We start from the raw sequence: 26,032 nt of genomic DNA, 5'->3' as shown, positions 1-26,032 counted from the left end.
CTTTGCACACTCTTGGCATTCTCTCAACCAGCTTCACCTAGAATGCTTTTCCAACAGTCTTGAAGGAGTTCCCACATATGCGGAGCACTTGTTGGCTGCTTTTCCTTCATTCTGAGGTCCAAACCATCTCAATTGGGTTGAGGTCGGGTGATTGTTGAGGCCAGGTCATCTGATTCAGCACTCCATCACTCTCCTTCTTGGTCAAATAGCCTTTACACAGCCTGGAGGTGTGTTGGGTCATTGTCCTGTTGAAAAACAAATGATAGTCCCACTAAGCCCAAACCAGATGGGATGCCATATTGCTGCAGAATGCTGTGGAAGCCATGCTGATTAAGTGTGCCTTGAATTCTAAATATATCACAGACAGTGTCACCAGCAAAGCACCCTCACACCACCTCCTCAACATCAATTTTTGACTGGTACTACACACACACACACACACACACACGGAAAGTATTCAGACCCCTTCCATTTTTCCACATTTTGTTACGATACAGCCTTGTTCTAAAATTGATTTAAATACATTTTTTCCCCTCATCAATCTACACACACTACCCCATAAGGACAGAGAAAACAGGTTTTTAGAAATGTTTACATTTTTTAGATAAGTATTCAGACCCTTTGCTATGAGACTCGAAATTGAGCTCAGGTGCATCCTGTTTCCATTGGTCATCTTTGAGACGTTTCTACAACTTGATTGGAGTCCACCTGTGGTACATTTAATTGATTGGACATGATTTGGAAAGGCACACACATGTCTATATAAGGTCCCACAGTTGACAGTGCATGTCAGAGCAAAAACCAAGCCATGAGGTCAAAGGAATTCTCCGTAGAGCTCCGAGACAGGATTGTGTCGAGGCACAGATCTGGGGAAGGGTACCAAAATGTTTCTGCAGTGTCCCCAAGAACACAGTGCCCTCCATCATTCTTAAATGAATGAAGTTTGGAACCATCAAGGGCAGGCCGCCCGGCCAAACTGAGCGATCGGGGGAGAAGGGCCTTGGTCAGGGAGGTGATCAAGAACCCGATGGTCACTCTGACAGAGCTCCAGAGTTTCTCTGTGGAGATTGGAGAACCTTCCAGAAGGACAACCATCTCTGCAGCACTCCTCAGTAAAGGCACATGACAGCCCGCTTGTAGTTTTCCTAAAGGACTCTCAGACCATGAGAAAAAAACATGATGAAACCAAGATTGAACTCTTTGGCCTGAATGCCAAGCGTCACGCCTGGAGGAAACCTGGCACTATCCCTACGGTGAAGCATGGTGGTGGCAGCATCATGCTGTGGGGATGTTGTTAGCAGCAGGTACTGGAGTCAGGTTTGAGGGAAAGATGAACGGAGCAAAGTACAGCGAGATCCTTGATGAAAACCTGCTCCACAGGACCTCACACTGGGGCAGAGGTTCACCTTCCAACAGGACAAAGACCCTAAGCCCACAGCGAAGACAACGCAGGAGTGGCTTCAGGAGTGTCCTTTAGTGGCCCAGCCAGAGCCCGGACTTGAACCCGATCAAACATCTCTGGAGAGACCTGAAAATAGCTGTGTAGCGACGCTCCCCATCCAACCTGACCGAGCTTGAGAGGATCTGCAGAGAAGAATGGGAGAAACTCCCCAAATACAGGTGTGCCAAGCTTGTAGCGTCATACCCAAGAAGGGTCTGAATACTTATGTAAATGTGATATTTCCATTTTGTTATTTTTAATACATTTGCAAACAATTCTAAAAACCAGTTTTTGCTTTGTCATTATGGGGTATTGTGTGTAGATTGATGAGGGGAAGAAAAACAATTCAATCAATTTTAGAATAAGGCTGTAACGTAACAAAAACGTCAAGGTGGTCCTGGACCTAGTGTCCCAGGCTGCGTCCCATATCCTGCTCTGTCACCCTCCGTGTGGGGATGTCCGTTATGCTCAGGCTACATCAGCCCCGCTGAGCCTTCCTTCCGCTGAGCACTCATTTCCTCACAGCAGCGGCACTGCTCAACATCAGCTCGCTAAACCGCCAAAGACAAAGCACATCTGGGCCAGATCTAGCTTCAATAGATCGAAATGTATCGATGCAGTGTTTCAGTGCACAAGGCTGTGATGTTCTATTCACATGGTTTTATTGGGACATACAGCATACAGATTCACAGATCACGTCAGGTATCAACAATAGAGGAGGTAGTCTGTATGCTTTGAAAGCCAATTCATATGTTGACAATGACTTCGCATGATAACCACTGAACACTAGACACCATAAATGCCCATCGGAGACAACTATTGATTTGACTCTTCTGTTCTTGTCCCCAGAAGGTATTGTTGTCATGTTGCTTACATTGCTTGTGGGAGACTCCTATTATAGTAGTACAAGGCTGCTGTAAATAAAACGTGTGCAGACAGGCCACAGGGTGGCAGTGTTGGTCCAAGATGGGTGTGATGGCTGGTGAAGTCTATAGGCCTGCAGGCTGGGGTAGGTATATAGGTGTGTCACCATCGCCCTCATTCATGCTTCTCACAGCTCAGATCCCCCTCACCCATCCCCTTATCCTCGCTCACTCTCTCTTGCTCTCTCTGACACACACACACACACACACACACACACACGTTTTGTTCTTCTGTCCTTGTGGGGACATAACATTATTTCCTTTCCTATTTTCCCTTACCTTAACCCCTAACCCTAAACCGAATCCCTTACCGTAACTCTATTTGTAATCCGTACACTAAACCTAACCCCTAAGCTTAAAATAGCCTTTGTCCTCATGGGGAGTTTCTCCTCTATAATCATCCCCACTGCTAGAGCAGAGAATATGCAGGCGGAGCACATTATGTCCAGAAGAACTGGGCTAACTCCATCCAGTGTGAAGAACAGGGCTAACTCCATCCAGTGTGAAGAACAGGGCTAACTCCATCCAGTGTGAAGAACTGGGCTAACTCCATCCAGTGTGAAGAACAGGGCTAACTCCATCCAGTGTGAAGAACAGGGCTAACTCCATCCAGTGTGAAGAACAGGGCTAACTCCATCCAGTGTGAGGCACTGGGCTAACTCCATCCAGTGTGAGGCACTGGGCTAACTCCAGTGTGTCTGGTGAGACTCATTGTTCTCCGTATTGTTTCACACTTTTTGGAGTTCCTTGGACTTTGTCTCTCTCATATAAATAAAGCCACCAAGTTGCATGGCATTGGCAATGCTCGGAAATTCTGCAGAGGAATATACGCTGAAAATATGATCACAAATGTTTTTCCTCTGCAATGCGCCTGTATTCCAACAGCAACCATAGCCAGTGTAATGTCCACCTGCCCTTGTGGTTTTGTAAAAGACAACAGACCATATCTAGTGAAGGATACCAAGTACAGTAGCAGCAAATATAGTTGCGTGTAATTCATCCAAGGTCAAAAACCTGGCCCCAAGCCCCTAAATATTTCCCTCTCCTTGCAGTGTGCTGATGACCCAGAACCTCTCTTCCTCCTCTGCATCTCGCTCTCTTCTCCCCCCACCGAGATTCCTCCCAGATCATCACAGAGAGACTGCCAGAAGCCTGCTCTTTTAATCCATCCCTGCACTGAATCTCAAATCTATGCTCTCTGGGTCTCTCTTGGCCTAGTGTTCCTAATGGGCTCTTGATTAGCCGGTGAAGGTGGCAGCCTCTAGGTGTCTTTGTTTTAGTCATTAGGCTAAACTGAGGCTCAGTCAGCCTATTGTGTCAGTGCTAAATATGTCATGTTTACTGTGTATTAGGGACCTGGATGTACTGTGTGATGGGTGGATTGCATGCATTGAATGGAAAGCCATACTAAAATCTACAGCGTACAATGGAACCCATTACTGCACAGAACACACTCTGTAATTCACTCAGAAATAATGCATATTCTTAGCTCATCGTTCACCATTTCAATGTATAGCCCCAATATAGTCTTATGAGAATGAAAGGAGAGCTAGGCTACGCTGTAATGGCTGTAAGGCAAAAACGACCTCCATTATAAGCTTTATGTATTCATAGTTTTTCCTATTTTGTTGCATTACAACCTGTAATTTAAAATGATTTTTATTTGGATTTCATGTAATGGACATACACAAAATAGTCCAAATTGGTGAAGTGAAATGAAAAAAATAACTTGTTTAAAAAGATTCTAAAAGATGAATAACGGGAAAGTGGTGCGTGCATATGTATTCACCCCCTTTGCTATGAAGCAATGGAAAGAATATGGCACCACAACAAACCTGCCAAGAGAGGGCCGCCCACCAAAACTCACAAACCAGGCAAGGAGGGCATTAATCAGAGATGTAACAAAGAGACCAAAGATAACCCTGAAGGAGCTGCAAAGCTCCACAGCGGAGATTGGAGTATCTGTCCATAGGACCACTTTAAGCCATACACTCCACAGAGCTGGGTTTTACGGAAGAGTGGCCAGAAAAAAGCCATTGCTTAAGGAAAAAAATAAGCAAACACGTTTGGTGTTCACCAAAAGGCATGTGGGAGACTCCCCAAACATATGGAAGAAGGTACTCTGGTCAGATGAGCCTAAAATTGAGCTTTTTGGCCATCAAGGAAAACGCTATGTCTGGCACAAACCCAACACCTCTCATCACCCCGAGAACACAATGACCCTAAGCATACTGCTAAAGCAACACTCGAGTGGTTTAAGGGGAAACATTTTAAATGTCTTGGAATGGCCTAGTCAAAGCCCAGACCTCAATACAATTGAGAATCTGTGGTATGACTTAAAGATTGCTGTACACCAGCGGAACCCATCCAACTTGAAGGAGCTGGAGCAGTTTTGCCTTGAAGAATGGGCAAAAATCCCAGTGGCTAGATGTGCCAAGCTTATAGAGACATACATTTTAGTCATTTAGCACACGCTCTTATCCAGAGCGACTTAGTTAGTGAGTGCATACATTTTCATACTGGCCCCCCGTGGGAAACGAACTCACAACCCTGGCGTTGCAAGCGCCATGCTCTACCAACTGAGCTACAGGGGACTAATTGCTGCAAAAGGTGGCTCTACAAAGTGTTGACTTTGGGGGGGTGAAAAGTTATGCACGCTCAAGTTTTCAGTTTTTTTTTGTCTTATTTCTTGTTTGTTTCACCAAAAAAATTATTTTGCATCTTCAAAGTGGTAGGCATGTTGTGTAAATCAAATGATACAAACCCCCCCAAAATCAATTTTAATTCCAGGTTGTAAGGCAACAAAATAGGAAAAATGCTAAGGGTGTGAATACTTCCGCAAGCCACTGTAGGTGAAAGGTGGCAAATAGTGTTCTCTCCCTGTGAATGAGCGTGGAGATGTGTCTCCAGTGTATTTGCAAAGCAACCCTGCCTCCTCCTCCGTGTGGCCTCTAAAGCATACGCCTGTAGTCAGTGCTCTGACACAAGCAGGATTTACTCAGTGCATGAGCGTAGCGGCGATTTAATCATGCTCATGATGGGCCTGACCTTTTTCCTTCCACTTTACTGATACTGCTTGACAATGTCATTACCCTTCAGCTCGCTCTCGCTCTCTCCTAGCCTCCCCTCCGACACATACTGCCACACCGCACGCTAAGGCGTTAAAAGGCTGATCTCTCGTCTCCATTATTGCGGTAGACCTTTAGTGGTGGCTGGGACATAGCAAGGCCCATACAAAAGTCTGCAACCTCAGTTTGTGTTTGATCATTTCTGATTGAGAAATGATATTGAATGTTTGGTTCAAACATTGTGGATGGTTGGCTTAACTCAGTACGCTGGACGAGGCTGGTCTCTATAAGGCAGTCCTGGTCTGGTCTCCCCTCATGACCCACCCTTATTTAGCCCAGTGAGACAACAGCCCACAGCCAGAATGGGCCGGTGAGATAAATTTCTGGCTGATGGTGAGTGGCTCTCCGTGTTGCAGATCTCACTGTCTTTGCCATTGTGGCACGATCATGGCCTGGGTCAGCGTCGTGCGAAGCCTTCAGTGTGGCGCTCTAGAGAAAGACACCCCAATGCCTCTGAATAAGGCCCCGGTGAGTCAATGATGTTGACAGGCCCGACGCTGCTATGTAGGACTTTTAATTGGGTCTCGTGAAGTTAAATTTGCCTCAACGGACTAAAACAGAACAACTCCTTCACCGAAAGAAAAGTTTGCTGAGTTACATTGCTCATTAAGTTGTCACTTTGTGTCATGCGTGGCGCCCGACCGGGAGAGGTAATGTTAATGCGATCACTCCACCAGACATCAACCTTAGTGGACTGTCTCTGTCTCTGTCTCTGTCTCTGTCTCTCTCTCTCTCTCTCTCTCTCTCTCTCTCTCTCTCTCTCTCTCTCTCTCTCTCTCTCTCTCCACCAGACATCAATCCTTAAAGTGGACTCTTCTCGCTCTCTCTCTCCCCCGAAAGACGGCTTTTTGGAGTCTTGTGCTTTCTCTCTGTAGTTCCTGCCTATTCAGTGACTGTCACACGGCATTGGTGAGGCGACCCTCAACTATTGATGAGGTAGAAGCTTGCTCTCTCCCTCCAACAGTCCAATAATCATATTTAAGGCTGTGGATTTCTCTGTCTCCCCCCCAAAAAAAAACATGGTCATATTTTTAGGGTCGTTTCACTCCAACAGCTGTGTCCATCAATTGAAACAAATATTGATGAGAGAGGGAGAAGCGTGCTCTCTCCCTCCAACAGTCCAATAACCACTTTCTAATGCTGTGGATTTCTCTGGTGTGCATACGTGCGTTGGTGTGTGTGTGACTCCCAACAGTTGGGTCATATTTTAAGGGTGGTTTCACTCCGACAGCTGTGGTCGTGAAGCAAAACATGAAAGCAGCTTTACAGGCTGCTTTTAAATGAAGTCCAGATTGGGGAGGCATGAAATAGATTTAAACTAGCTCAGAACTTCAACTTCCATCAGCCCCTGTGATTTTTCTAGGCTGGGCAGCTATATAACCAGTGGAGTGGTACAAGATGAGATGGTTATACTGGGTCACAAAATTGTAGTTTTTTTACTTTTACATTTTGACCAGCTCTACCCCCACTGTCTCCTCCAGGAACCCTAGATGGCGGGACCATCTTTGGCCAGACTTGTCTACGTCAGGACTTGGGTCAGGTGTTGATGCTATCTGCTGACGGATATTTAGTCCAGCATAGTATTGGTTAAATTCCATGTACTCTACTTATCGATTCAGTAGAAAAGTTAGAAATCAATGTGGAGAAAATAATCAAGCTCATATCTGCCCGTTGAGCGGCGTTCTCATAAAAGTGCTGCTGTATAAAATGAAAGAGAAGAACTTGGTTACAAAGGTCTTCACAGATTGCGTTTGTGGAACTCTGCTCTGCCATTGTACTCTGCCCACCGGTTGGAGAAGCCACTCCGTTGTGAGAATAAAAATTAATAATAATAATATGCCATTTAGCAGACGCTTTTATCCAAAGCGACTTACAGTCATGCGTGCATACATTTTTGTGTATGGGTGGTCCCGGGGATCGAACCCACTACCCTGGCGTTACAAGCGCCGTGCTCTACCAGCTGAGCTACAGAGGACCACATTGAGCTACAGAGGACCACATGTATAGAGACCAAAGTTTACATGTTGTGTATTTTTCCATTCACAGAGGGAAAGACATATATGGTAACAATCTGGAAACATAACCACAGAAAAAGTTTCCAAGGTTTTGAAAGTTAAAATCGTCAAAGCCTTGTATGTTATGAAGGTAACACATATACGTTACAGAATGTCCAGGTTTTAGTGAGATAAATTCAGTAAAATGATCATGTCTGTGAATCTACCTGTCTGTGGTCCTCTGTAGCTCAGTTGGTAGAGCATGGCGCTTGCTACGCCAGGATAGTGGGTATGATTCCTTGGACCACCCATACTTAAAATATGTGCATGCATGACCCTGCAATATGAAATTAATGTTTGTAAAAAGACCAAAACACACAGAGAGAAAGTAGTACACTCTGAAAACAGATACACACAAGCCATTGAAGAGGAGATAACAAGGCTACTCTGTAAACCAGGTTGTAGACTTCTTGTTAATAGGATGCTCTAATGAAGTCATGAGGAGGGTGGTTGGGCCTAGTAGAAGTGGTATAAAGATACACAGTGTGCCAGCCAAGCTGTCTTGCATCATTTGAGGAAGGACAGTTGAAGGACAGCTAAAGCGGACAGGATCCAGAACAAAGAACACACACCATATAGGCCTACACTATCTGGCCATCCGGCTCGAAGGTCCAGAAATCTCGAAGGACCGGAATTGGGTGCAATAGAGTTCAATACAAGCCCCTCCTGGCGGGACGGCCTTTCAAGATTTAGTTTCTAGATCGGTTTCATGGGTACAAGCCAGGCTTGGGCGATATAGTGTGTGTACTGTATACCGGGTGTAAAGGCATACCGACGGTCCATGTTGCCTAAATTGTTTTGTGCAAAATAAAGAAATCATTAAAAACTAGTACATGTATTTCTTTTTGGGAAATGGCGTCCATTGTGTGCACTTCCGGTAATACTGCATACCCTGGTATGGTACAGAAACGGTATGACGGTATGAAAATATGGATACTGCCCAACCCTAGTACAAGCTGAGATCTTAAAGGGACAGCACCCAATTGTCATTCAGAGCTCGGACTCGGGTGAGCCTGTTAGTACTTATACCATCAAACTATTATAAAGTGTGGCCAATACTGAATGCTGTGAATGAGTTACTTTGAGAGATCACAATCACCTTTATTCGCCAAGTACATTTACACACAGCCTGGTCTCATAAACTAGACGTAACATAGTAAATGTAAATCCGGGAACACTCAAATTAGTATGATATTTTAGATTTGGTATGGTTACATAAGACATGGTAGCTTAAGGCAAAAACGAAAGTAAGGTGCATGGTCAGGGTGGATTGGTGGGCGTATAATGCGAACGTCTAGCAGCCCAAAGGTTGAGAGTTCGAATCTCATCATGGACAACTTTTGCGTTTTAGCTCATAGCAACTTTTCAACTACTTATTACTTTTTAGCTACTTTGCAACTACTTAGCATGCTAGCTAACCCTTCCCCTAACCTTAACCCTTTAACCTAACTCCTAATCTTAACCCTTTAACCTAACTCCTAATCTTAACCCTAACACCTAACCTAGCTAACGTTAGCCAGCTAGCTAGAATTTGTAACATAACATAAGTTTTGCAAATTCGTAACATATAGTACGTTTTGCAAATTTGTAATATAATAGGCATTTTAATTCGTTACATACACTACATGACCAAAAGTATGTGGACACCTGCTCGTCGAACATCTCATTCCAAAATCATGGGCATTAATATGGAGTTGGTACCCCCTTTGCTGCTATAACAGCCTCCACTCTTCTTGGAAGGTTTTCCACTAGATGTTGGAACATTGCTGTGGGGACTTGCTTCCATTCAGCCACGAGCATTAGTGAGGTCGGGCACTGATGTTGGGTGATTAGGCCTGGCTTGCAGTCGGGGTTCCAATTCATCCCAAAGGTGTTCAATGGGGTTGAGGTCAGGGCTCTGTGCAGGTCAGTCAAGTTCTTCCACACCGATGTCGACAAACCATTTCTGTATGGACCTCGCTTTGTGCACAGGGACATTGTAATGCTGAAACAGTAAAGGGTCTTCCCTAAACTGTTGCCACGAAGTTGGAAGCACAGAATGGTCTAGAATGTAAATGTATGCTGTAGCATTAAGATTTCCCTTCACTGGAACTATCAGCACTTACAGTGTGACCGGGGCAGCTCTAGCAGGGCAGAAATTTGACGAACTGACTTGTTGGAAAGGTGGCATCCTATGACGGTGCCACGTTGAAAGTCACTGAGCTCTTCAGTAAGGCCATTCTACTGTCAATGTTTGTCTATATAGTGTATCATACGACATGGGTGATGGACATCCACAAATGAATACATACCATACGGAATGTAACATAGTGGCGTGTCTCGTATTTACGTACAGAATAATACTAAATGCTCTGAGACCAGGATGTTACACATGGTGATATAGTGCTGCTAGTGATAGACATCGTTTAGAGACAGAACACCGACAGCGGCGTTTACATACCTTTTCACAGCGATGTATATAATGTATTTGCCCGCTTCCTGTTTTTCTCTATTTTTGCTTATGTTTTTATACTGAATTTTATCAGATCTTCAACCAAAACCTAATATTAGATGAAGGGAACCTGAGTTTACAAATAACAAAACAAAATTATACTTATTTTATTTATTTAATTAACAAAGTTATGTGTGAAAAAGTAATTGCCCCCCTTACACTCAATAACTGGTTGTGCCGCCTTTAGCTGCAATGACTCCAACCAAATTCTCTGTAGTTGTTGATCATTCTCTCACATTGCTGTGGAGGAATTTTGGCCTACTCCTCCATGCAGAACTGCTTTAACTCAGCGACCATTTGTGAGTTTTCAAGAATGAACTGCTCGTTTCAAGTCCTGCCACAACATCTCAATTGGGATTGGTCTTCACTTTGACTAGGCCATTCCAAAACTTCAAATGTGTTGCTTTTTAACCATATTCATGTAGACTTGATTGTGTGTTTTTGATCATTGTCTTGCTGCATGACCCAGCTGCGCTTCAGCTCACAGACAGATGGCCTGACATTCTCTGATACAGAGCAGAATTCATGATTCCTTCTATTAGGGAAAGTCGTCCAGGTCCTAAGGCAGCAAAGCATCCCCAAACCATCACACCACCACCACCATGCTTGACCGTTGGTATAAGGTTCTTACTGTGGAATGCAGTGTTTGGTTTTCGCCAGGCATAACGGGACCCATGTCGTCCAAGAAGTTATACTTTTGACTCATCTGTCCATAGAACATTATTCCAAGAGTCTTGAAGACCATCCAGGTGCTTCCAGGTGCTTTTTTGGCAAACTTGAGTCAACCTGTTGCAGCTTCAGCAACACGGACAGCGCGATAAACACTGTTGATGTTCTGTGGTGGTCACAGCAGCAGGGAGGAGAGAGAGACAACGGGTGCTAGTCACACAGTCACTGGCTGTCATTTTTTTTAACATAGCGCAGCAAGTCTGAGCCCGGCCCTGCACAATCAGATCAATTGCGTTCGTACTCCCTCTAGTCATTTGTGTGTCTTAATTATTTAATCAAACAGTGCGCTTAAAAATGATTGGTCGAAAGAGCAGATGACTCTCGGTCGACAAATATTATTTTTTTTGTCAGGGACAGCCTTACAATACTGTATGTTGTGAGTTACTTTAACCTTTAACCAAATATCTCTAACTGTCCCCCCAGCGTGAGTTTTTGTTATGCGTGTGATGTCAGAATGCACTCACTTTTCCAAAATGTGATTGTCACTCAACAGGACAGTTAACCACGCTACTCTCAAAGCAAGGCACGCTGCCTGCTAATTATATATGTTTCAACTTGTCAATTTCAAATTATTTTCTATCAAATGTTATTTCCTAACAACAGATTGAATTGAGGGGTGTTCCGCCACCTCATTAATTCACATAGAAGTAGCCCATTTCAGTGTTGCAGATAATTTACGTTTGAGGCCTTACTGAGCAGGACAAGCACAAACTTTTTCCTAAATTTTACGGCTGGTGCCTGCATTGCCTTCACTACTAATAATAACTTTGGACATGTGTGCGTTCCTATCAAAGTAAGTGCCTTATTACATTATCATTATAGTTTCTGTATATCGTGTTCTTTTTACTGTAGCACACCGTATTTATGTATGTATGTATGTACAGTGGGGAAAAAAGTATTTAGTCAGCCACCAATTGTGCAAGTTCTCCCACTTAAAAAGATGAGAGAGGCCTGTAATTTTCATCATAGGTACACGTCAACTATGACAGACAAAATGAGAATTTTTTTCCCAGCGAATCACATTGTAGGATTTTTAATGAATTTATTTGCAAATTATGGTGGGAAATAAGTATTTGGTCAATAACAAACGTTTCTCAATACTTTGTTATATACCCTTTGTTGGCAATGACACAGGTCAAACGTTTTCTGTAAGTCTTCACAAGGTTTTCACACACTGTTGCTGGTATTTTGGCCCATTCCTCCATGCAGATCTCCTCTAGAGCAGTGATGTTTTGGGGCTGTCGCTTGGCAACACGGACTTTCAACTCCCTCCAAAGATTTTCTATGGGGTTGAGATCTGGAGACTGGCTAGGCCACTCCAGGACCTTGAAATGCTTCTTACGAAGCCACTCCTTCGGCCGTGTGTTTGGGATCATTGTCATGCTGAAAGACCCAGCCACGTTTCATCTTCAAAGCCCTTGCTGATGGAAGGAGGTTTTCACTCAAAATCTCACGATACATGGCCCCATTCATTCTTTCCTTTACACGGATCAGTCGTCCTGGTCCCTTTGCAGAAAAACAGCCCCAAAGCATGATGTTTCCACCCCCATGCTTCACAGTAGGTATGGTGTTCTTTGGATGCAACTCAGCATTCTTTGTCCTCCAAACACGACGAGTTGAGTTTTTACCAAAAAGTTATATTTTTGGTTTCATCTGACCATATGACATTCTCCCAATCCTCTTCTGGATCATCCAAATGCACTCTAGCAAACTTCAGACGGGCCTGGACATGTACTGGCTTAAGCAGGGGGACACGTCTGGCACTGCAGGATTTGAGTCCCTGGCGGCGTAGTGTGTTACTGATGGTAGGCTTTGTTACTTTGGTCCCAGCTCTCTGCAGGTCATTCACTAGGTCCCCCCGTGTGGTTCTGGGATTTTTGCTCACCGTTCTTGTATCCCTATGTTCAAATTTGATCATTTTGACCCCACGGGGTGAGATCTTGCATGGAGCCCCAGATCGAGGGAGATTATCAGTGGTCTTGTATGTCTTCCATTTCCTAATAATTGCTCCACAGTTGATTTCTTCAAACCAAGCTGCTTACCTATTGCAGATTCAGTCTTCCCAGCCTGGTGCAGGTCTACAATTTTGTTTCTGGTGTCCTTTGACAGCTCTTTGGTCTTGGCCATAGTGGAGTTTGGAGTGTGACTGTTTGAGGTTGTGGACAGGTGTCTTTTATACTGATAACAAGTTCAAACAGGTGCCATTAATACAGGTAACGAGTGGAGGACAGAGGAGCCTCTTAAAGAAGAAGTTACAGGTCTGTGAGAGCCAGAAATCTTGCTTGTTTGTAGGTGACCAAATACTTATTTTCCACCATAATTTGCAAATAAATTCATTAAAAATCCTACAATGTGATTTTCTGGATTTTCTTTTCTCAATTTGTCTGTCATAGTTGATGTGCACCTATGATGAAAATTACAGGCCTCTCTCATCTTTTTAAGTGGGAGAACTTGCACAATTGGTGGCTGACTAAATACTTTTTTTCCCCCACTGTATGTATGGAGCATAATGTATTTACTGTTTTATTCATGTTTTCATGTACTGGTGATGAATCAGGCGTTCCGATTCTTGCCTAGATTGTAATGGACACATACTGTATGATGTGTGTAAAATAATTTTTTGAAGGTTGTACTGATTATGATGAGCTTATGCTAAGCTAATTGCCAGCTATGTGTGGTGCCATGTTTGTTGACATCCTACAATGCATTCTGGTTGTCACGTAAACGTCTGTCAGACCAACGATGTTATAACAAAACCAGGTGAAGGGATGGTTCACTCGTCTTTCGAGTAAACGTCCGGAAGTGAATGATGGTAGACGACACAAACTACCCATTGTCGGATTACTTTCGATTTTTAGAAAGTGTTTTACTCAATTATTTCCATAACTGGTGAGGTCACTCGTGATGTGATGAATTGTAAATAGTAATTGCTGTTAGCTAATTCATATTATGGTTTCTGTCAGCCGAGAGTTAGCTAAATATGACCGCTTGTGTTAGGTCACTCTTTCCTCAGCGCTACGACTAATGTAGCCTACATTTTCCGGATTGGGTGAGAGTTGTATTACACTGTTGCTACTTCTGTGAATGTCTGAACATTGCATCCAAAAATAAACTGCTCACATTGAGGACATAACGTTGTAAAAACTGTGTTTGTGCAAAATGTTTCTGTGGCCAGCTCAAACGCTGACTGTTGCATCAATAGTAAATGGACGTTCTAAATAAGTGTTAAAATCACACTGGTTTGAGCGTATCGCTGCAGGAACCACTGTAGAATGATCACACCTGTGTGTTCGTACGTTTCAAATGGGTAAGAGATATCAGTGAGATGTCCCAGGCAGTTCCACATAGAGGTCGAGTGTCTGTCTGTAGCTCTGATGTGAAGTGAGCAAGCCGCCAGCGACAGGGCTGCTTATGGGATCCGAGATCCCTAAAACTGTAGCTAACGTAAGACCTTGGCCATTGATCTCTCCTCGGAGCTCCTGTGTTGTTGTTTTTTCTAGCAGGAGATAAGGCTGTAAGGGCCTGCTATGGATGGATGGGCGTCTGCCATGGGGAAATGTCATTTCCCAGGAGCGCTGTGCTGTGACTAAGCCCTAAGAGAAGGCAGGGGGCCAGAGCAAAAAGAAAATGTGCCGGAAGATAACCACACTGTATATGGACTACGGAGACAGACAGATTCTCTCATGGCCAAAGATTGGTTGTTGTTTTTCACCCTCTTTCTCTCTCTCTCCCGTCTCTCTCTCTCTCTCCCGTCTCTCTCTCTCTCTCTCTCTCTCTCTCTCTCTCTCTCTCTCTCTCTCTCTCTCTCTCTCTCTCTCTCTCTCTCTCTCTCTCTCTGTCTCTCTCTCCCCTTGAAGTTCTTCCATTCCACCGTTTGTTTAAAATGTGTTCTCTTTGATAGAATTTTCTCACTCCAGCAGATATATTCCTGTATCGTAGTTTTTCGTTAAATAAGTCACCATTTTCAACCTATGTCTTGAGGGTCATTAAGATGAAAAAAGGCCCAAGCTATTTATTTTCACATTTTGTTTACCTTTTGTTGCTAAAGATTTCAACATATTGATAAAAATGTGTACCTTGGCTTTGACTTGCCGTTTTTAATGTAATTTTTGCATATAATATTTTAATTCCCGCTTTTATCAAAGCGACTTACAGTCATCTGCATACATTTTTTTGTGTATTTCAGACCCGTCCTAGATTGGCGCTTTCAAAAGAACTGTCTCACCCTAATGGAAGTAGTTTTACTCCAGACATTATTGAACAAGAGAGCAGTTTTATTTTTGTGTGTAATAAATTACCATGGAATTCGGTCTTTCAATCTCGTTCTTCAATTACATATTTTCCTTGAAGGAGATGAACTTCACTTTCATAATGGTTTCTCTTCTGTTATTGTAAGAAAAAAAACTCTGAGGCCTCAAACTGAATAATCTTAGTCTCTCTCTCTGTCCCCCCCAACCCTAGGACATACTCAACAACCTGGACAACCTAGAGTCTGGGTGTGACCTGGACGACGATGATCTCATGCTGGACGATGACCTCCCTGAGGATGGCTCCTTGCACAGCGGTGAGTGTGGTTTGTCTCTAGACACTGATCTAATTATGATTTTTTTGGTAAGGTGGAGGGTAAACTGACCCTAGATCTGTGCCAACGGGCAACTTAGTCTACCGGGAGCGAGTGTGGGAAAAGGGGACTGAACAAGGAGAGTGCTGTCCTGTCAGACTACACAGGAATGCACCTCACGGTCTAAGCATCATGTTGAAGCATGGCATTAGAATTAGCATAAGGCCATGTCAAGCCTCCCAATCTGCCCTCCCTCCTGTTTGACTGACATAGTTAGAGTGAGGAGGTCATCACCCCAGTACAAGGGGAGGGGTCCTATAGCAACTTCCTTTAAAGGCATGAAACCCGTACAGGTAAGGGAAGGCCTTAGTTTTCTATTTTTACTGTACACTCCTGCGACAGGAAAAGCCCCAAACATCAACAGCGCTTTCACTTTTCCCCTCCCTCGTAGCCTCCCGATCAAGGCTCTTCAGGCATCTCCAGGCTCCTGCCTGCCAGTGAGTTCACACAGACAGACTAGGACGGTGTAGTTTTCAAAACAACCAATTCACGCTCTAGCTCAGGTTATTTCTTTTAAGGTCTATTTGTTATTCCATGTGCGTCGCCATAGCAGTCCGGTTTTGAACCGTAATCGTGGGTGAAAGAAGAACACATGTCTTCAGAGAACCCAGACACAACAGAGGCTTAAACAATGCAGAGAGGGATGAGTTCACAGACAGTACTAACCAAGGCAACTATCTCGTCCCTCTTTGTCTCTGGTAGCAGCATGTCGAGCGTGGGAGGATCGACTCTTTCTCTCCCGCAGATCTTCCTTTTTTTGTCTCTATTTTGCCATTTTCATCCCACTCAGCCTGGGAAGCTGAGAGACTTCTGTGGTGTTAAAAGACAAAATCCGATCATTTCCATAAAGCTTAACTTAAGTTCTGTTGTTTGCAGAGTTGTAGTTTGCCTCTTTGTGTGTGTGAGAGAGTGAGAGAAACCAACCCCTCAGAGACAAGCAGATGCTGAGTCTCCGGCACTCATGTGCTCTTATTGCTTCTGATGTCTTTCTCTGCTTTTGACTGCTCCCGGCAACCTGAACACACTGTTTATACAGGATAGACTTTAGGACTTTGAGTATGGTGTGGAACTGAGAAAGATCAGGTAGCATCATTCCTTTAAAGTATGTGTGGCTTGTGTTATGTTTTTATTTGTATTCGTTTTCTTTTTGTCGAATCATCAGTTGGCGACCCATCCCTTACAGGATCAATTGACACATTAAACGAAAAAAGGCTTTTAAACCCGTCGAGCCCCAATAAATAATTAGTATGAACGACGGCCCATATACACACAATCTATACATACAGTGCCTTGTAAAAGTATTCATACCCCTTGGATTTCTTCAAATTGTATTGTTACAAAGTGGGATTCAAATTCTGTAATTGTAATATTTTTGTCAGCAATTTAGTGGAATATTTTTTAAATAACCTTTTTTAAAAGAGTGACTTCGGAAAGTATTCAGACCACTTGACTTTTTCCACAGTTTGTTACGTTACAGCCTTATTCTAAAATTGATTAAATAAATAAAAAGCCTCATCAATCTACACACAATACCCCATAATGACAGAGAAAACAGGTTTTTCAAATACCTTATTTACATAAGTATTCAGACCCTTTGCTATGAGACTCGAAATTGAGCTCAGGTGCATCCTGTTTCCATTGATCATCCTTGATATATCTACAACTTGATTGGAGTCCACCTGTGGTAAATTCAATTGATTGGACATGATTTGGAAAGGCACACACCTGTATATATAAGGTCCCACAGTTGACAGTGCATGTCAGAGCAAAAACCAAGCCATGATGTTGAAGGACTTGTCCGTAGAGCTCCGAGACGCGATTGTGTCGCCACAGATCTGGAGAAGGATACCAGAAAATATCTGCAGCATTGAAGGTCCCCAAGAACACAGTGGCCATCATTTTTCAATAGACGAAGTTTGGAACCACCAAGACTCTTCCTAGAGCAGGCCGCCCGGCCAAACTGAGCAATCGGGGGAGAAGGGCCTTGGTCAGGGAGGTGACCAAGAACCCGATGGTCACTATGAAAGAGCTCCAGAGTTCCTCTGTGGAGATGGGAGAACCTTCCAGAAGGACAACCATCTCTGCATCACTCCATCAATCAGGCCTTTATGTTCGTGGCCAGACGGAAGCCACTCCTCCGTAAAATGCACATGACAGCCCGCTTGGAGATGTCTTGCCAAAAGGCACCTAAAGACTCTAAGACCATGAGAAACAAGATGCTCTGGTCTGATGAAACCAAAATTGAAGTCTTTGGCCTGAATGCCAAGCGTCACGTCTGGAGGAAACCTGGCACCATCCCTACGGTGAAGCATGGTGGTAACAGCATCATGCTGTGGGGATGTTTTTCAGCGGCAGGGACTTGGAGACTAGTCAGGATGGAGGGAAAGATGAACGGAGCAAAGTACAGAGAGATCCTTGATGAAAACCTGCTCCAGTGCGCTCAGGACCTCCGACTGGGGCAAAGGTTAATCTTCCAACAGGACAATGACCTGAAGCACACAGCCAAGACAACGCAGGCGTGGCTTCGGGACAAGTCTCTGAATGTCCTTGAGTGGCCCAGCCAGAGCCCAGACTTGAACCCGATCGAACATCTCTGGAGAGACCTGAAAATAGCTGTGCAGCGATGCTCCCCATCGAACCTGACCGAGCTTGAGAGGATCAGCAGAGAAGAATGGAAGAAACTCCCCAAATACAGGTGTGCCAAGCTTGTATCGTCATACCTAAGAAGACTCGAGGCTGTAATCGCTGCCAAATTGTGCTTCACAATGTACTGAGTAAAGGGTCTGAATACTTATGTAAATGTGATATTTCATTAAAAAATATATATAAATTAGCAACAACAAAAAAAAACGTTTTTCTTTGTCAATATGGGGTACTGTGTGTAGATTGAGATTTGTGTATTTTTTATATCAATTTTAGAATAAGGCTGTATTGTAACAAAATGTGGAAAAAGTCAAGGGGTCTGAATACTTTCCGAATGCACTGTACATGTTAGAAACACCTTTGGCAGCAATTACAGCAAAAATCAAATCAAATCAAATTTTATTTGCCACATGCGCCGACTGCAACAGGTGTAGACCTTACAGTGAAATGCTTACTTACAAGCCCTTAACAAACAATGCAGTTTTTAAGGAAAAAAAATATATATTGTGAAGTTAAAAATAGCAAAGTAAAAAAAAAAAAAAAAAAATATATATATATATACAGCTGTGGAAAAAATGTAAGAGACCACTGCAATTTTTTCTTAAATCAGCATCTCTACATGTATGACAGCCATTCCATTCCAGTGTCTGTTGAATTCCAACACAGCCACACCTCATTCTACTGAATTAGGTACTGATTAGGTAATCACCTGAACCAAATCTTATTTAACGAGGAAAAGTATAAAAACCACTGCTGTGGTCATCACTATCCTCTTGCAATAGGACCAGCTGGATGGCAACAACAGTGCTAATAGTACCTCAAAAGTAATATTAATCAAAAAATAACTATTGACCATGCCAAAAGACATGAAAAGAAAAGTTTTGAGTGAGGAAAAGAAGGGTTCAATTCTGGCTTTACTGGCAGAGGGATACAGTGAGCGTCAGGTTGCTTCCATTCTTACAATTTCAAAGACGGCGGTTCATAATAATAATATAATAATAATAATATGCCATTTAGCAGACGCTTTTATCCAAAGCGACTTACAGTCATGCGTGCATAAATTTTTTTTGTGTATGGGTGGTCCCGGGGATCGAACCCACTACCTTGGCGTTACAAGCGCCATGCTCTACCAGCTGAGCTACAGAGGACCACATAAGAACAAGGTCAAGCAGCAGACATTGGCAACAACAAAGCTACAGACCGGCAGAGGGCGTAAACGACTCTCTACTTACCGGGATGACCGCCAACTCATTCAAATGTCACTCAACAACCATAGGATGACATCAAATGACCTACAAATAGAATGGCAAGCGGCAGCTGGGGTGAAGTGCACGGCGAGGACGGTTCGGAACAGGCTCCTAGGGGCAGGGCTGAAGTCGTGCAAAGCTAGAAAAAAGCCCTTCATCAATTAGAAGCAAAGAAGAGCCAGGCTGAGGTTTGCAAAAGACCATAAGGATTGGACCGTAGAGGACTGGAGTAAGGTCATCTTCTCTGAGGAGTCCAATTTTCAGCTTTGCCCAACACCTGGTCATCTAATGGTTAGACGGAGACCTGGAGAGGCCTACAGTGAGGGGAAAAAAGTATTTGATCCCCTGCTGATTTGTACGTTTGCCCACTGACAAAGACATGATCAGTCTATAATTTTAATGATAGGTTTATTTGAACAGTGAGAGACAGAATAACAACAATAAAATCCAGAAAAGTGAATGTCAAAAATGTTATAAATTGATTTGCATTTTAATGAGGGAAATAAGTATTTGATCCCCTCTCAATCAGAAAGATTTCTGGCTCCCAGGTGTCTTTTATACAAGTAACGAGCTGAGATTAGGAGCACACTCTTAAAGTGAGTGCTCCTAATCTCAGTTTGTTACCTGTATAAAAGACTCCTGTCCACAGAAGCAATCAATCAATCAATTCCAAACTCTCCACCATGGCCAAGACTAAAGAGCTCTCCAAGGATGTCAGGGACAAGATTGTAGACCTACACAAGGCTGGAGCTTGGTGAGAAGGTGACAACAGTTGGTGCGATTATTAGCAAATGGAAGAAACACAAAATAACTGTCAATCTCCCTCAGCCTGGGGCTCCATGCAAGATCTCACCTCGTGGAGTTGCAATGATCATGAGAACGGTGAGGAATCAGCCCAGAACTACACGGGAGGATCTTGTCAATGATCTCAAGGCAGCTGGGACCATAGTCACCAAGAAAACAATTGGTAACACATTACGCCGTGAAGGACTGAAATCCTGCAGCGCCCGCAAGGTCCCCCTGCTCAAGAAAGCACATATACATGCCCGTCTGAAGTTTGCCAATGAACATCTGAATGATTCAGAGGAGAACTGGGTGAAAGTTTTGTGGTCAGATGAGACCAAAATGGAGCTCTTTGGCATCAACTCAACTCGCCGTGTTTGGAAGAGGAGGAATGCTGCCTATGACCCCAAGAACACCATCCCCTCCGTCAAACATGGAGGTGGAAACATTTTGCTTTGGGGGTGTTTTTCTGCTAAGGGGACAGGACAACTTCCCCGCATCAAAGGGACGATGGACGGGGCCATGTACCGTCAAATCTTGGGTGAGAACCTCCTTCCCTCAGCCAGGGCATTGACAATTGGTTGTGGATGGGTATTCCAGCATGACAATGACCCAAAACACACGGCCAAGGCAACAAAAGAGTGGCTCAAGAAGAAGCACATTAAGGTCCTGGAGTGGCCTAGCCAGTCTCCAGACCTTAATCCCATAGAAAATCTGTGGAGGGAGCTGAAGGTTTGAGTTGCCAAACGTCAGCCTCAACCTTAATGACTTGGAGAAGATCTGAAAAGAGGAGTGGAACAAAATCCCTCCTGAAATGTGTGCAAACCTGGTGGCCAACTACAAGAAAAGTCTGACCTCTGTATTTGCCAACAAGGGTTTTGCCACCAAGTACTAAGTCATGTTTTGCAGAGGGGTCAAATACTTATTTCCCTCATTTAAAATGCAAATCAATTGATAACATTTTTGACATGCGTTTTTCTGGATTTTGTTGTTGTTATTCTGTCTCTCACTGTTCAAATAAACCTACCATTAAAATTATAGACTGATCATGTCTTTGTCAGTGGGCAAACGTACAAAATCAGCAGGGGATCAAATACTTTTTTCCCTCACTGTACAAGCCACAGTGTCTCGCACCCATTGTGAAATTTGGTGGAGGATCGGTGATGATCTGGGGGTGCTTCAGCAAGGCTGAAATCGGGAAGATTTGTCTTTGTGAAGGACGCATGAGTCAAGCCACGTACAAGGTTGTCCTGGAAGAGAACTTGCTTCCTTTTGCTTTGACATTGTTCCCCAACTCTGAGGATTGGTTTTTCCAGCAGGACAATGCACCATGCCACACAGCCAGGTCAATCAAGGTGTGGATGGAGGACCACCAGATCAAGACCCTGTCATGGCCAGCCCATTCTCCAGACCTGAACCCCATTGAAAACTTCTGGAATGTGATCAAGAGGAAGATGGATGCTCACAAGCCATCAAACAAAGCCGAGCTGCTTGAATTTTTGCGCCAGGAGTGGCATAAAGTCACCCAACATCAATGTGAAAGACTGTTGGAGAGTATGCCAAGACGCATGATAGCTGTGATTAAAAATCAGGGTTATTCCTAAGTTAAAACATTACTATTTTGTTGTTTAAAAATGAACATGAACTTATTTTCTTTGCATTATTCGAGGTCTGACAACACTGCATCTTTTTGGTTATTTTGACCAGTTGTCATTTTCTGCAAATCAATGCTCTAAATGACAATATTTTTTATTTGGAATTTGGGAGAAATGTTGTCAGTAGTTTATAGAATAAAACAAAAATGTTAAATTTGCAGTGGTCTTACTTTTTTCCAGAGCTCTGTGTGTGTATGTATGTATGTATGTATGTTGTGTGTGTGTGTGTGTGTGTGTGTGTGTGTGTGTGTGTGTGTATATATATATATATATATATATATATATATATATATATTTTTTTTTTTTTATTTTTTATATATATATATATAAAAAATATATATATATATACAGTGGGGAAAAAAAGTATTTAGTCAGCCACCAATTGTGCAAGTTCTCCCACTTAAAAAAGATGAGAGGCCTTTAATTTTCATCATAGGTACACGTCAACTATGACAGACAAAATAAGAAAAAAAATCCAGAAAATCACATTGTAGGATTTTTTATGAATTTATTTGCAAATTATGGTGGAAAATAAGTATTTGGTCAATAACAAAAGTTTCTCAATACTTTGTTATATACCCTTTGTTGGCAATGACACAGGTCAAACGTTTTCTGTAAGTCTTCACAAGGTTTTCACACACTATTTTGGGCCATTCCTCCATGCAGATCTCCTCTAGAGCAGTGATGTTTTGGGGCTGTCGCTGGGCAAAACGGACTTTCAACTCCCTCAAAGATTTTCTATGGGGTTGAGATCTGGAGACTGGCTAGGCCACTCCAGGACCTTGAAATGCTTCTTACGAAGCCACTCCTTCGTTGCCGGGCAGTGTGTTTGGGATCATTGTCATGCTGAAAGACCCAGCCACGTTTCATCTTCAATGCCCTTGCTGATGGAAGGAGGTTTTCACTCAAAATCTCACGATACATGGCCCCATTCATTCTTTCCTTTACACGGATCAGTCGTCCTGGTCCCTTTGCAGAAAAACAGCCCCAAAGCATGATGTTTACACCCCCATGCTTCACAGTAGGTATGGTGTTCTTTGGATGCAACTCAGCATTCTTTGTCCTCCAAACACGACGAGTTGAGTTTTTACCAAAAAGTTATATTTTGGTTTCATCTGACCATATGACATTCTCCCAATCCTCTTCTGGATCATCCAAATGCACTCTAGCAAACTTCAGACGGGCCTGGACATGTACTGGCTTAAGCAGGGGGACACGTCTGGAACTGCAGGATTTGAGTCCCTGGCGGCGTAGTGTGTTACTGATGGTAGGCTTTGTTACTTTGGTCCCAGCTCTCTGCAGGTCATTCACTAGGTCCCCCTGTGTGGTTCTGGGATTTTTTGCTCACCGTTCTTGTGATAATTTTGACCCCACGGGGTGAGATCTTGCGTGGAGCCCCAGATCGAGGGAGATTATCAGTGGACTTGTATGTCTTCCATTTCCTAATAATTGCTCCCACAGTTGATTTCTTCAAACCAAGCTGCTCACCTATTGCAGATTCAGTTTTCCCAGCCTGGTGCAGGTCTACAATTTTGTTTCTGGTGTCCTTTGACAGCTCTTTGGTCTTGGCCATAGTGGAGTTTGGAGTGTGACTGTTTGAGGTTGTGGACAGGTGTCTTTTATACTGATAACAAGTTCAAACAGGTGCTATTAATACAGGTAATGAGTGGAGGACAGAGGAGCCTCTTAAAGAAGAAGTTAAAGGTCTGTGAGAGCCAGAAATCTTGCTTGTTTGTAGGTGACCAAATACTTATTTTCCACCATAATTTGCAAATAAATTCATTAAAAATCCTACAGTGTGAATTTCTGGATTTTTTTTTCTTAATTTGTCTGTCATAGTTGACGTGTACCTATGATGAAAATTACAGGCCTCTCTCATCTTTTTAAGTGGGAGAACTTGCACAATTGGTGGCTGACTAAATACTTTTTTTCCCCACTGTATATGTGTGTATATACATATATATATATATATGTGTGTGTATATATATGTGTGTGTATATATATATATATGTATGTGTGTGTGTGTATAATTATATATATATATATATATATATATATATATATATATATATATATATATATATACACACAAAATAAAAAAATAACCAAATTGTTATAGAGCAGCAGTAAAATAACAGTAGGGAGGCTATATACAGGGGGTACCGGTACAGAGTCAATGTGCGGGGGCACCGGTTAGTCGAGGTAATTTAGGTAATATGTACATGTGGGTAGAGTTAAAGTGACTGTGCATAAATAATAAACAGAGTAGCAGAAGCGTAAAAGAGGGGGATGGGGTGGGGGGTAGAAGCTGTTAAGAAGCCTTTTGGACCAAGACTTGGCGCTCCGGTACCGCTTGCCGTGCTGTAGCAGAGAGAACAGTCTATGGCTAGGGTGGCTGGCGTCTTTGACAATTTTTAGGGCCTTCCTCTGTGAGTCTTCTTGGGGAAATCACTGGATTGTGCAATATTAGCCCATTTATTATTTTTATAATTCTTAAAGCTCTGTCAAGATGTTGGGGATCATTGCTAGACAGCAATTTTCAAGTCTTGCCATAGATTTTCAAGCAGATTTAAGTCAAAACTGTAACTTGGCCACTCAGGAACATTCCCTGGTAAGCAACTCCAGTGTAGATTTGGCCTTGTGTTGTACAGCTGTGGTCAAAAGTTTTGAGAATGACACAAGTATTGGTCTTCACAAAGTTCGCTGCTTCAGTGTTATTTCGATGTTTTGTTCCCCGAGCCACTTAGTTATCACTTTTGCCTTATGGCAAGGTGCTCCATCATGCTGGAAAAGACATTGGTCGTCACCAAACTGTTCTTGGATGGTTGGGAGAAGTTGCTCTCTGAGGATGTGTTGGTACAATTTATGCATGGCTGTGTTCTTAGGCAAAATTGTGAGTGAGCGCACTCCCTTGGCTGAGAAGCAACCCCACACATGAATGGTCTCAGGATGCTTTACTGTTGGCATGTCACAGGTCTGATGGTAGCGCTCACCTTGTCTTCTCTGGACAAGGTGTTTTCCGGATGCCCCAAATAATCGGAAAGGGGATTCATCAGAGAAAATGACTTTACCCCAGTCCTCAGCAGTCCAATCCCTGTACCTTTTGCAGAATATCAGTCTGTCCCTGATGTTTTTCCTGGAGAGAAGTGGCTTCTTTGCTGCCATTCTTGACACCAGGCCATCCTCCAAAAGTCTTCGCCTCACTGTGCGTGCAGATGCACTCACACCTGCCTGCTGCCATTCCTGAGCAAGCTCTGCACTGGTGGTGCCCCGATCCCGCAGCTGAATCAACTTTAGGAGATGGTCCTGGCACTTGCTGGACTTTCATGGGCGCCCTGACGCCTTCTTCACAACAATTGAACCTCTCTCCTTGAAGTTGTTGATGATCCGAAAAATGGTTGATTTAAAGACATTAAATGCACTATGCATTATGGGGGTTGAATGCTGTAACAACGCAGAATAAAACAATTAATACAAGTCCCATGATGGCGTAAAAGACACACAGACCGGAAAAGCTTTCTGGCCTTTTGGAAACTACAACTACCTACTACATTGCACAGTTCGGGCTTGATCTGATTTGATCTCTAGACTGCAGTGCAATGTGCACATTGAGCTCCTAGAAAACACCCCCTAACAAAATGGAATTCAAATAATTGAACCAAAGCGAAAAATAACTGACATTTCGGTTAATCGCTCAGCACTACCTGCTGAAAGGTGAATTCCTCTCCCACTGTATGGTGTAAAGCAGAATTAAGCAGGTTTTCCTCTAGGATTTTTTTGTATATTTCAATAAATTTTAATTCCACTTTTTAACAATAAAATGTGAAGAATTCCAAGGCACTGTATGTGCGCTTTGGTGTATAGGCCTATGTCTAGAACTAAATAATACATTTAACTATAGGCTATCCAAAACATTCTGCTAACTGGAATATACGATTGACAAATAACCATTTTTACTTTTTCCTTGTCTCTCAGCCACATAATGCCAGGATTTACCTGGTGGGCTTTCTGGAATAGAGACAAGCATGTATTGTGGTAAGAGGGAACAGAGGATGAAGTGATTTTCACTCTCTACCTCTTCGAGGTCACAGTAATTACAAAGTCTCTCCTCTTCCATTTCACCACAGTACCGACCTGTTTGAATACGCAGGGGCAATATCGCTGATCTTACCTGTGCGCATAGTGACCACCTGCGTTTAGGTAGGTTGTACTTAACATATCTCTCACACTTGAAATCGTCCACCTTAATCAAACAAAAAGTTCTAAATGTGGGTTTACGATAATCTCCTCCACCCAGTTGTTTTTTTAATAGCGTCT

General features: G+C 43.1%; 1 protein-coding gene across 2 annotated transcripts in view; it reads left to right on the top strand.

The window, feature by feature from the left end:
• Positions 1 to 26,032, top strand: part of LOC121536014 (serine-rich coiled-coil domain-containing protein 2) — a 122,464-nt gene that overhangs the window by 44,101 nt on the left and 52,331 nt on the right. For both annotated transcript variants that reach the window (XM_041843328.2, XM_041843399.2), the window contains exon 4: positions 15,228 to 15,330. In XM_041843328.2, the coding sequence (XP_041699262.2) occupies positions 15,228 to 15,330 (103 nt within the window). The remainder of the gene's footprint in view (positions 1 to 15,227; positions 15,331 to 26,032) is intronic.

This window comes from Coregonus clupeaformis, chromosome 1 (assembly GCF_020615455.1).
Source record: "Coregonus clupeaformis isolate EN_2021a chromosome 1, ASM2061545v1, whole genome shotgun sequence".
Lineage (NCBI taxonomy): Eukaryota > Metazoa > Chordata > Actinopteri > Salmoniformes > Salmonidae > Coregonus > Coregonus clupeaformis.
This window is presented reverse-complemented; position numbering and strand designations above follow the sequence as displayed.